At 34.0% G+C, this 13,813-nt stretch overlaps 1 protein-coding gene across 2 annotated transcripts in view; it reads right to left on the bottom strand.

The window, feature by feature from the left end:
• LOC115878470 (amphiphysin) overlaps window positions 1-9,235 on the bottom strand; it is a 168,995-nt gene extending 159,760 nt beyond the window's left edge. For both annotated transcript variants that reach the window (XM_030894987.1, XM_030894988.1), the window contains exon 1: window positions 8,988-9,235. In XM_030894987.1, coding sequence (XP_030750847.1) covers window positions 8,988-9,056 — 69 coding nt within the window. In that variant the 5' untranslated portion in view covers window positions 9,057-9,235. The remainder of the gene's footprint in view (window positions 1-8,987) is intronic.
• Window positions 9,236-13,813: the final 4,578 nt, after the last annotated feature.

Below are 13,813 nucleotides of genomic sequence, written 5' to 3'. Positions count from 1 at the left end.
AAAAATCAAACAGGGGCACTAATCTAAGATATAAGGTAACTATGGTAGTATGCGACGTAGGCAGCACCTAATTCATGAATGAATTAATCTAAATATGAAAACGATAGAACATATTTTTTTATGAAATAATAAACTACTACTTTCTTTTATATATTTAAATTAGATATTCACAATATAAAACGATAGTTAATAATACACATATCTATAATTATATTTCATACAAAGAACACAAAAAAGATATTAAATACCGACAACATAGATCCCAAGTCAAGCATGTAATGATCTATTTTAATAATACTATATTTTTCATTGGAGACGCGCCAGAGTCTATAAATTGTTCACATATTTTTTATCTTTATAATGTTAATGATCCAGTTGCTATTCGCTTGATATTTTAACTGTACGACACGGTCGGACAGAATGAAGCTATTAGTACATCGGTATACGAGGAATGTCACAAAGAAATAATAAAATACAATTACGAACAGATAAGTGATAGAAAATTGCAGAAAATTTATTGTCAAATTACTTTGAGAATTACTGGTTGATTGCTGGGTTCTTAGACGATAATTTTCACAGTTATTATTTTTAATGGCGTTATTAAAAGGTATAAGGATATGCTTTTGTAATACCATATGGCGAAGGACTGTTACTTGTAAATAGGTAACAGTTTCACAATATTTTAGGTTCGAAATTAAAAGCATAACTGTTAGTCAGATGGAAGAAGATAGGGTCTGCAACCGTACATTATACACTAGATGTACACTGCTATAGTTAGACCAATCATCATCTATGGAGCACTAGTATGGTGGGAAGCGGTACTTAAAGAGACTAATAGAAAATCTGAAGAGACTAATTTCCAACGACGACTACTGCAGAGAATGCGGAGAGGAAGAACAAACCATAGAGCACCTGCTGTGCCACTGCCCGGCACTGGAATACCGACGCTTTCAAATTTTAGGGCATGGTTTTTTGGAGGGACTAGAAGAAGCAGCAGAAGCCAACATCAGCGACATTCGGAACTTTGCAAAGAGCTGGAAGTGCTTTAACGCAAAGAAAGAATGAGAGGAAGATTTGGTACAATACAGGGATATCACAATGGACCCAAGGCCTCTGAGTGAGGGATCAAACATGATCCCAAACCCCAGCAACCTAAGTAAGAAGTTTCACTATACAAATATGCGCACATAGTGCACACACTGTTTTTTTTACTTTTTTTCTGGTTAGCCTGTATAATATTTTTATTTTTTTTATTGCTTTAAATTAATCTACATAGATCAGGGTTGGCCATTATTTAAATCATGATTTAATTTAAATTATTTTTTTAATTTTAATCATGTGATTTAAATTTAAAAAAATCAACTTTTTTAAAACTTTATAATAAATCGAAAAATTAACTGTAAATGTTACAAAAATGTGTCCTAGAAAACTATAAAAATTATAATAGGTGACAAAAATCCGCTGTTCGAATACATTTTTGAATTTTGTATATTTGGCCTAATAAACGGATCTTGATTTGATTTCATTTCATTGGCAAACTTCATTCCCGAGAATCAATAATAGAATAGAAAAAAAGACACGTGCCGTAGAATTGATAATGTTATCTGTATTGGGCAGTTAAGTCCTAAATTATTTGGAAATCCGATTAAAATAACCTTTTCTATTAAAGTAAAAAAATCGAATTTAAATAAAAAAAACGGATTTTTTTTTAAATTATGATTTTCGCTAACCCTGACATAAATGCTCCCCAAATTTCATTTCAATACAAACTGTCGTTCTCCTTGGAGACTCTGCGTCGTATGAGAGGCGCCACCCTGTATACTAATGGAAAACATGTATCATTAACACAGCGATGGTAAAATTAGAAAACTGTCAAAGTAACGTTAAGTAAGGTGTCGAAAACAAACATTCAACTAAATTTATCACATGTTTTCTTTCAATAGAGACCCTGAAAAGAGAAATCATTGACGAAGCGGAGATCAGTGAAGCGAGATGACATTTGCAAAAACGCACCGGACAACGTAAAAAAGAATCCGTATAGACAATACTAATTGTATTTTATACAATTGAATCAATATTTGTTCTGGTATCTTCCCTTTTATATTGCAAAATATGTTTGATATGTTTAGTAGTATGTGCCAAAATATTTTAGTAACTAATCTAATCAAATAATTATTTTTTCATGTTTACTATGACACCAAAAATGAAGTTTACAGCAAATCCACCAGAAATAATTGAGACGGCTGCCAAGCCCAAATGTTTTTCCTCTTTAATTAAACCTCTTAGGCTCTCCGAAAACGGTAACATCCTGTACATTATTGTTATCCAATCGCAAAGAACCTACTTATTACGAGAGCAAATGGATTATAAGTCAGAGATATTAGAACATATAGATGTAGGGTTGCCAATTTTCTAAATAAACCCTGACAGCGCAAACTGTTGTCTTTCATTTCAGTTCACAGATGAATTGTATTTTTCTGTCATTTTTTGGATATTTTCTGTCGAATCGCGTTGGACTTTATTAAAATGAAATGAAAATTCAGTCTCTACTGACAACTTAAAAATATTGGATTTTCCATTTAAAACGGTAACATCTACTGCATACAATGTTTTTTAGTTTTAACAATTATTATTTAGTGATATACGGAAATACTAGCGAATAAAACAAACAAGGCTTCAAAACTTAACAGCATGCATGAAATTTACTTTGATTCTATGCATGATGCATGTGAGTCGTCATATCAAATCTCGCTAATTCAACCACAGTTACACACTAGGTTACACCCAAATTTCGACAGTAACTCACACTCACCAATCATCAAAATTCCAGGTACTTCCGAGGGTACTTCTAAAAGTTTCACAATCTCATAATTTTCAGTTTATGAAGCTTCTTAACCGCTAGGAAAAAATGAGAAATATCGAAATATAGTAATAATCAACAAAAAGTTAGAAAACTAGTAGATATTAATTGCGATTTGATATTGTCTGATGTTACAACGTAGCGGTTATACCAAAAAATATTTTAGAACCTCTCTAGATTTACTTATTTCTTTGTGGCTTGTGTACATTGTATGATTAACAGATGTAGAGACCGCAGAAAAAATAGCCTTAATAACAAAAGTTAATTTGCGTTAAATGAACCGTCTCAAAAGCGTGAAAGTTCAGGACGCATCATCGGCAGAGCAGCAGTGCCCGCAAAAACCGGAACGATCTATAGTAGTACGTACTGTCCAATAAAGAAACTGATTCCCGTCATGTTTAAATAATAATGCTTAGAAACTGGTCGATAATTGAAAAAGTTGACCTGATTTTAGAAAGTGTTTGTGATTTTTTTTTAAATCAATCACCCTTTTTAATTGGCAACTTTCATTCATCAACAACCAGTTTTGGATATAGCTCAGCCAAACCAAGTTTAACTCATATAATGAATGCTTTTTTTCGAATGTTTCTAGTTACGTTAAGTTTTCCTGTTCTATTATATTTCATTTTACATTCATTGTTGGGTGGCCAGTTCATGGCATATGGAGATACTAGCGTGTACCAGCGACTTCGTTCGCGTCGAATTGATCATTTGTTATGGTGATGATAATACAAACTGGATAAAATTTTCTCACATTTATGTCAGCATAAGAAATAACAATATGGCGATATTATTATATAACTTGGTAATATTTAGGGGTAGTTTCATCTCGTTGGAATTTGACTTTCGAAAAATCCGTTTGCCAAAAATAAGCTTTTTACGTCAAGCAGTTTAAGCAGAATCGTAGTTAAGAAATTACCCAACTTTTTGGAACACCCTGTATGATTTTTTAAAAAATTTCAAAATATGTAAAAAAAACAAATAAATTATGCTTGTCCAAGCGTTTTCCCGAAAGACTAACCGTTTTTTAAATAACAAATATTGTAATATTTGAGGGGCGTTTTCACCCTCTTGGAATTTGAGATTCGAGAAACCACTCCTTATCGAACCTCTACACCCCACAGTCAATCCGTTTGCCAAAAATCAGCTTTAAACGTCAAGCAGTTTAAGCAGAATCGTGATTACTCAATGGTCATATTTTATGAAACACCCTGTATAAATTTATAAAAAATCTTAAAATATGTAAACAACAAAATAAAATATACGTGTTTAAGAGTTTTTCCGAAAAACTCACCGGTTTTTACTAAAAAATATTTTAATATTTGAAGGATAGTTTCACCCTCTTAGAATTCGAGTTTTGAAAAATCCCTTCTTATCGAACCTCTACACCCTAAATTCAATCTGTTTTCCAAAAATCAGCTTTTTACGTCAAGCGCTTTAAGCAGGATCGTGATTAATCAATGACCAGATTTTTCGAAACACCCTGTATCCATTTTTAAAAAATCTTAAAATATGTAAAAAAACAAAATAAAATATACGTGTTTAAGCGTTTTTTTCGGAAACTTGATTTACATAAAAAATATTGTAATATTTGAGGGGTGGTTTCACCCTCTTAGAACTGGAATTTCGAAAAATCCCTTCTTATCGAACCTCTACACCCTAGAATCAACCTGTATGCCAAAATTGAGCTTCTTACGTTGAGTGATTAATCAGTATGTCAGTCACTTAAGGATTTTATATTAGTATAGATTTTCAATTTATTTCTGTACATTTTCTGTTTCCTGAATACCCTGCAAATTTTGTGGAATACCATCCAAAATATACACTTTGATGTAAATGACTGATAATGTTAACGCTTAAATTTGTCAACAACCATTCCATTGTTGTTATTGTTTATTAAAAAATATAGTAGTAATTTGGATATTTCAGAAAAAATAGATATTTGTAATTAAGTTTCCTAGGTAAAATCCGCTACATAAACCATAATAGATTTAATTAGACATTTTATTATTGTTACAGTTAATTCTAGCTGAATAGGCTTGAATGAGATATAATTTTGGCAACTATTAAACCACTCCCACGTCTCTTAGTAGCAATTAGACTAACAATAGCATAGCATCACTTCCCGAACCTAAACAGATGGTTAATTTAGGTATACCTTAACTAGAACTATACATTTCGTTTGTATTAGACAAGATTCTTTAGACAATCCACAAAAAATGGGAATGCTTACGCATCCATGATATTACGTTATCCTCCAGTGCAAAAAATAACGTAGAACTACCGTATGATCGAAAAAAAAACGGCGTCCAGTTGGCTGGGTATCGATGACATTTCCCATATAAATTTATATACACACAACCAAACTTATATGGAATCATCTATTATTTTTTATAATTTTTGAGATGTATGACAATTTTGTGTTTATGAATAAAACTCAGTCTTTACCAATGACTTTTAATGAAAAGTAATTCATATAGCAATAAAAAAAATTAATCAGTTCTTAAAATAAACAAACAGAAAAACTTAACATGCAAATTTCCACAAATAAGACCAAATGCATGACCATTACAAAGGAGCCTCTACAGTGCAAATTGGTAATAAAAAACAAAACTATTGATCAGATAATATCATTCGAATACCTCAGATGCAAAATTACAAGCTCAAGATTCCTGGAAGAAGAAGTAAGGAAACAAGCCAATAAAGCTGCCGCAATATCAGGACATCTTAAATATCCCATATGGAAAAACAAACATTTGAGTACAGAATGTAAGTCAAGAATATACAAAACCTGCATACGACCAGTGATGACATATGGTGCGGAAACCAGAGCTGAAACATCAGTAACAAAGAGAATCCTACGAACTACTGAAATGAAGACCTTAAGAATGATAACTGGATACACATTGAGGGACAGACAGAGAAATGTAGACATAAGAGAAAAGTGCCAAACAAACGACGTTGTCAGATGGATAAGGCAGAGAAGAAGAGAATGGAACCAGCATGTCAATAGAATGGGCCCCGACAGAATAACCATAATAATTCGCAACAACGTACCCCATGGCAGAAGACCTACTGGACGACCACCTAAACGTTGGCAAGACAGTTGGCAGTCAACCTCGCAAGAGTTGCTTAGACGAGGAGGAAACCGGAACTAAACAGGCGATACGCCTTCTAAAAGAAGAAGAAGAAAAAAGAGAAGCTCGCAGTGGCGTGCAGTGCGAATCAGATCAGGGTAGGAAACGCCTTTTTGCCTACATCAGCTCGACATCTTTATTTCCAGAACTCATTAGAAGAATTAAGTTAGCATGGAGTACTTACGGAAGAAACTCTAAAGAAGAAAGCATTCGACCAATGTGTACTACCAGTTATGAACTATACATAGGAAACCTGGACACTTAAAAAGAATATTATAAGGAAACTGCAGGTCGCACAACGCTCAATGGAACGAAATAACACTAGGAATAAAGAATAACTAGAAATTACAGGTAATCAACAGTCTGTGAACAGAAGCATATCCCTCAAGCGCCAATGGGCAGGTCATCTGGCAAGCATTATCAGCATTTTCATTCTATTAATTATTGACCAAACCGAGAACCAAACTTTATCAATATACGTCAACTTCAGATCATGTGACATTCTTTGTTATCATATCCAAATTAGGTACATATCCCTAATATTATAAAACATATCCTAAAATTAGGTACAAACTTCTACATATCCGTCTTCAAAATTGGGAGTTGTTATCTGCTTCTTTTATGGATCTTGCTTCCAACATAATTTCCAATTGATTTGAGATCATCAAGTAATTTATTTTTATTAGTTTAACTTTGTCGATATAATACATAGCTATCTAATACAATAATGCCCACTTGCACCGTTTGTATAAATTTTGTTTAAAGGCTAAACAGTGATTAACTATATAATATCTTATCATAGTTAATCACCTTGTTTGTTTAGCCTTTAAACGAAGTTTATACAAACGGTGCAAGTGGGCATAAGTATATTATCTGAATCTGAAATAGGAAATGTAATAGTTAGTAAAGAAGTAATGCATGACACTGATAATTACCGATCAATTTCTAGTTCTTCATGATCATTGTCTTAAATTATCACATTTCGATGATATCAAATCACAGTTGGTTATTGAGTAAATATTTTACTCAAGACCTTATTTGTTATCTTCTTGTAATATCAAACTCTGTACAGAGCGTAGCTGACCTCTCGCATGTATTTGTGATGTTTGGAATAAGTTTTCACATGTCATTATTGTATTAATCAAATGTATTTAAAGTGATATGTCATTGCTTTCCTATTTATACAGATTTAAATAAATATGTTGTGACAGTCCCGACTGTTTTGTCCAAAATGTAGGTAACCATTTTTGGTAATAGTTTTAAATACAAAAAATTGCAAATTATGCACTAAATTTCAAAATATTTTATTTTTGGTACTAAAATGACGCTACGGAGGATTTGAACCCAGTTTTAACCAATTATTTTAAAATATGACCCAGGCATTCAATGCAAGACCAAGATTCTCTTGGTCTTGATTTTGCTTGTTGTGTCAGACCAAGACTCATCACTAAATTTCTGTCAATAGATAGAACTCTCTCAGTTAACTCGTTGCTAGACTAGCTAACTAGCAAATTTTAATAAACTAGCTAAAGAGAATATTTTGATACACCATATTATTTTCCCGGGCCACATTTTATTCAAATGAACTAAAAAATTCATTTTAACATAAAATAGGCTTCATTATGTAAAAGAGATTATGTGTGTCCGGATAGTTAACCGAAGCCAGTTATGTTAATTTCAGATCAACTACCATTTTGTATTACCTACCATATTATACAGGGTGAGTTTTCTACGATGTTCTCTATGGGTATTGCAGTTTTGTGAGGACAAACATATACATCTTTCGGATTTTTGAAAAAGTTTATGGCTTACTAAATATTTGAAAAAAAAAACAAATTTCGGCTATAACAGTAATTTTTCAACAAAATCATATTATCGTTTATATTGCTGGAAAGCTTAAAATGGTGCTTTTTATGAAGTCATGGCCATTTATGGTTTCCATTAAAAAAAACATATTTATGTTGTATCATATCTCAAAAATGACAGGCTTTAGAAAAAACGGAGAACACAATCTCATTAAGGATGTGAAAACTTTGGTCTAAAGTAGATTATAATGGAATTAGGGAATATTTTTTAAATAGCCGAAATTTGTTTTTTTTTTCGAAATATCTAGTAAGACCTTGATCATTTGACCGAATCCCTAGCTCCAGTAGTCTCCAAGATACCCATAGAGAACATCGTAAAACACTCACCCTGTATATTTATCTAAATATCCTTAATAAGGATGTTCCCTTCAGTCTGATAAACTTAATGCACAGAATAGCATACATGTAGGCGTTAGACCTTATTTTTGCTTTTTGTAGTTTGTTTAAATATCCTTAAGCATAATAGCCTTCTCAAAATATGCTGATGCTGCCATCTTATTCTTTTTGGAAATATATTAATAAGCCAAAGTAATAAAACATATTTTTTCTAATTCGATCTAAATTTTAAATTTCTTATTAGGTACAGTAGGTAGGTACACAAATATTGCGTGACACTGATAGATAACTGCCTGTCATTTTCTTGATGCTCATGTTCAAGGTCTTTTGATGCATTTCCAAATTAGGACCGGTAATATACATTTCAAGGAAATATTTTTTATAGAACCTTAATGTTATATTTTGCTAACTATAAGTCACGTGACATGATATATGTAGGTAGTAACAAACTTGTAACGTAGAAACTTTTCTACTTTGTGTTAATTGGAAAATCCAATAACTTTATCGTAAATAAGGGATTTTGGCACTCAAACTCCCTATTTTTTGCACTCGCACGTTAGATTAAATACTCCCGGTTATTACGTGGTCCAGCCAGTAGTCCCGCACAACCTAAATTTAACACATCTCCGAATCACTTCCAGGATTATTTTCGTATATTCCCCAGAGACGGAGCCTTGTGACTCGGTGGTTACATTATCCGACCGACCGTTTTCACAACATAACCTAAATCACTGCTGGGCGAAAAGGACCTTTCCGCTATTATTAGGTAAATAATCATGAAAAACTGACCTTTTCCTTTGCCCTGCCGGCGTGTTTTTGCACGGACTTGGCCAGTAACGATCCCCTGCTTTCTGCCATCTCGTCTGAATCCGTTTTTTCAAAGTAATTCCGATAAAAAATCACATATAATTGAACGAAAACGTCGCACTGTGACCCGACGGAACGAAGCGGCAACGACGCAAACACAGCGACAGTGGTCGAGCGACTGGCGGCGCGGACGGTGAAGTTTTTCGCTGTGGGCCGGCGAAAGAGACAGGTTCTCGGAATCTCGTAACGGTAAAGTAGGCTAGGTAAAACTCGAAAGTCCCGAGTTGCGGCGTTGTCAAATCGTGTTCGATTTCTGGGAAATGGGTAAATTAGTGCAACAAGTCGACAGTGCACGTTTACAAAAATTAATAATTGCGTTAGAAAAAGTGTTAACCTTATAAAAGCTATTAAAAGAAAATCACGGTTGTACAAAGTCCCATACCCACTATTCGTTGATGCGGTACTATTTGTTGATGCGGTTGTCAATGATGCGTGTCTTATATAGGAACTACCGGAGACAAGAAATAGCCATTTCATCCGATAGCCAAGCAGCATTAAAAGCGATCAACTCAGTTACCATTAATTCAAAGTTGGTCAAAGTGAAGCTAAACAAATTAGACAGAGAAAATAAAGTCCTCCTACTCTGGATGGCAGTCCTCCAAGGGATAAAAGCCAATAAAAAAGCAAACGATCTAGCTAGAAAAGGAATCAACACTTCACTAAGTGGACCAGAACCTTCTGCTTCCCAAGTGGAAACCAACATAAAGCGATACATAAGGACCTGGAAAACTCCATTCGCAACCTGGAATGGGAAGCCTCCAACCGATCTAAGACACTCGAAAAAATTTCTCAGAACTAATGACCTAGAAAAATCAAAGATTTTCCTTGATTTAAGTAATAACAATCTTCGGATTGTCACGGGGTGTTTACAAGACACTGTCTCCTTAATTATTCAACTTATCAACTTAAGATTGAAGCTATATAGCGTTGCCACCTATCCCTTTTTAAAAAGACAGTCCTTTTTTGGAACAAATTAGCCTTTTGACTTTTTTGTCCTAAAAAGTCCTTTTTATTTACGTATTTTCCATGAGAGAATTTTCGACAGCAACCAGCAATATTCCTTTCTTCCAAATGTAATTAGATATGTTATAAAACTTACAAATAAATGTTTTTTCTTCAAACGTCACAAAGGTATTAATTTTTGCGACGCGATTGACAACAATATAAAAATGTCATTTTAACTTTTACACCTAAGCATCAAAGTACGAAAATATATTATTAAACTGGCATAAACTCAATGGCGTCAGTACTCTCAGGTCAGTGCTCTTGCCCCCCCCCCTGAAATCTGGTACTGGTATTATAATAGTCAAAATTCTATGGTCTATGCCTTTTGAGTATCCACACAACGGAAGTTTCTTAAAAAAAATCAAAATTTATCGAAGGAGTAATCAACAGATTTGCATTAAATCCTAGAAGATTGCAGCTACTTTTGAAAATTTAATTCTGAAATAGAGTAAATACCTAGTACTTTTTGCTTAAAAGTTATTACGGTACATAGGTATTAGTTAGTGTGTAAATTTCAGCCCTAATATAATTTTTTTAATGTAATTTGGGCCAAATAGGTTTATCTAATATTTGTTTAGTTATTTAGGTTAAGACATATTCGCAAATTTTGTTCATCATGTATGTATTTATGTACTTACGTATGTATGTTGCAACAAAATCTTTTTTAAAGTATTAGTTGATTTTTCATTCATATTATATGCTTCCCCCCTTGGATTTCAGTCTGCGGACGCTCTTGATAAAGTGTCAAATTCAACGAATGTAACCGTAATTTCTTGATATACAGGGTGGCCCATCGAAAACGTTCCGCAAGGCATAACGGCCAGGGTATTTTTTTTTTCAGAAAATTCAAAATCACGTCAATTTTGTTTGTGAGGGGGACAACTTTTGCCCCAAAAATGATTGCAAAATGTTTAACCCTCTAAGCGGGGCTGTCATCCCCCATTTTATTTCAAATGGGAAGGTGGGTCAAGTGGTACTGCAATGAAAAGGGCTTTCTATTCTCTATACTTTACCGCTTCGTTTTTGAAAATCGGTCGAGTCATTGAGCAAATATGAAGGATTGAAATTTGAAAAGTTTATTTAAACATTTATTAGAGTAAATGATAAGGATAAATTCCTTCGACCAATTTGACGTTTTTCTTATTATTTCTAGATGTTTACGCATTTTTTCACTTGTCACAAGGTTGAACGATCAGCTGCGGTAGTTGCTAGATAGCAGTTCTGTGACTTGTGCGTTGAAGTTCTTCTCAATATTGTTAAACTGACCTATTTGATGATATTTGATATGACCTGGATTTCAGTCTGCGGACGCTCTTGATAAAGTGTCAAATTCAACGAATGTAACCGTAATTTCTTGATATACAGGGTGGCCCATCGAAAACGTTCCGCAAGGCATAACGGCCAGGGTATTTTTTTTTCAGAAAATTCAAAAACACGTCAATTTTGTTTGTGAGGGGGACAACTTTTGCCCCAAAAATGATTGCAAAATCTTCAACCCTCTAAGGGGGTGTCATCCCCCAACTTTTTTCAAATGGGAACGGGGGTCAAGTGGTACCTGCAATGAAAAGGGCTTTTTATTCGCTATACTTTCCCGCTTCGTTTTTTGAAAATCGGTCGAGTCATTGAGAAAATATGAAGGATTGAAATTTGGAATGTTTATTTAAACATTTATTAGAGTAAATGATAAGGATAAATTCCTTCGACCAATTTGCTGCTTTTTCTTATTATTTCTAGACGTTTACGCATTTTTTCACTTGCCACAAGTTTGAACGATCAGGTGCGGTAGTTGCTAGATGGTTGTTTTGTAACTTATGCGTTGAAGTTCTCAATATCGTTAAACTTTTTAACAATTATGGTGTACTCGCTTGCAGAAAAAGTGGAAATAATCGAACTTTATTTTAAAAGTAATGAATGTGGCAGTCGGGTTGCGCAGATATTCAATGAACGTCATTCTGACAAGCACCTTTATGGCAAAATTGTTCGCGAGTTAGTAGTAAAATTTCGCGAAACTGGTTCCGTTATGAATAAAAAGAGACAGAGGGAAAATCTTGTAGTAAATGAAGCTATGGAGGTATTCGTATTGGGCCAAGTTGCCATGGATAGTACCATAAAATAATGTAGTTACTACAACAACAACTGTGGTAACTACATTATTCTATGATAGTATGATGAGTACAAGAAAATTAGCCAATGAGTCTGGCGTGAATCGTACAAGTGTCCAAAGGATATTAAAAAACATAAGTTCCACCCGTACAAAATTCAGTTGGTACAAGAACTCACGAAGACGATTTTCATCGTCGCTTGCAATTTTGTGAAACTATGAGTAAACGACTGGCGAATGATAATAATTTCCTATTTAATGTATGTTTTTCAGATGAGTGTACTTTCTTTTTGAACGGTGTAGTTAATCGGTACAACTGTCGGTACTAGGCTGAGGACAACCTTAGGATTTTTCACGAGGTGCACACACAAAACCCTCAGAAATTGAACGTGTGGGCTGGTATTTTTGGAAATTCTATTGTAGGTCAGTTTAACAATATTGAGAAGAACTTCAACGCACAAGTCACAGAACTGCTATCTAGCAACTACCGCAGCTGATCGTTCAACCTTGTGACAAGTGAAAAAATGCGTAAACATCTAGAAATAATAAGAAAAACGTCAAATTGGTCGAAGGAATTTATCCTTATCATTTACTCTAATAAATGTTTAAATAAACTTTTCAAATTTCAATCCTTCATATTTGCTCAATGACTCGACCGATTTTCAAAAACGAAGCGGGAAATTATAGAGAATAGAAAGCTCTTTTCATTGCGGTACCACTTGAGCCCCCTTCCCATTTGAAAAAAATTGGGGGATGACACCCCCACTTAGAGGGTTGAAGATTTTGCAATGATTTTTGGGGCAAAAGTTGTCCCCCTCACAAAAAAAATTGACCTGTTTTTGGATTTTTTTGAAAAAACAATACCCTGGCCGTCATGCCTTGCGGAACGTTTTCGATGGGCCATCCTATATAATTACTTAAAAGGTATTACTTTTAAATATTTTTATATTATTTGCAACGTTTGGAATTGTTTAAAACATATTTGTGACGTTTGACAAAAGAATAGCATGTTCTATTCGGAGTAAAAATGAATTTTTGTGCCTCGCCTGGCGTCAAAGGTACAGCGTCGCCACAAAAAGTATCAGTTTTACTCCTAATAAAACAATATACTAGTGTTTAGAATCGGCAACATTATTGAGAAATTTCGTTTGATCTCAAATGGTAGTTTAGGCTTTATTCTTAACCATTTTGGTCTTAAAATGTGCTTCAAAATTTTAAAGTAGAGATTTATATTCGGCGGTCCCTCCTCTATGCTAGTCCTTTTTGCATAGTCTAATGTCACCTTTTTTTACTTAACAAAAAGATGGCTACCCTAACTGAAGCTAAGAAACAACGACAAATGCAGATTCTGTGGGAAAAATGAGGAAAGCCCAGAACACCTCGTCACTAAGCACACAACAATAATTCGTGCCATAAACTTTGGCATGACTGATATCGGACATGAGGAACTAACCTGTGTAAAACCGTCCCAGATACTGGCTTTTGTCAAAGCCCTGAGACTCCATGATGAGTTATAACTAACTCGAGAAAGGGGAAGACGAAAATTAAATATCATCTAGTATTTCGAGCAAATCTACATTTACATATCATCAGTGAATATTACATTTTATGTGACTATCAAAGTATATATATAGTAGTCGGT

The sequence above is a fragment of the Sitophilus oryzae genome, unplaced genomic scaffold, assembly GCF_002938485.1.
Source record: "Sitophilus oryzae breed Bouriz unplaced genomic scaffold, Soryzae_2.0 scaffold_1512_pilon_pilon, whole genome shotgun sequence".
Lineage (NCBI taxonomy): Eukaryota > Metazoa > Arthropoda > Insecta > Coleoptera > Curculionidae > Sitophilus > Sitophilus oryzae.
Note: the sequence above shows the minus strand (reverse complement) of the source record. Positions and strands in the feature narration are given on the sequence as shown.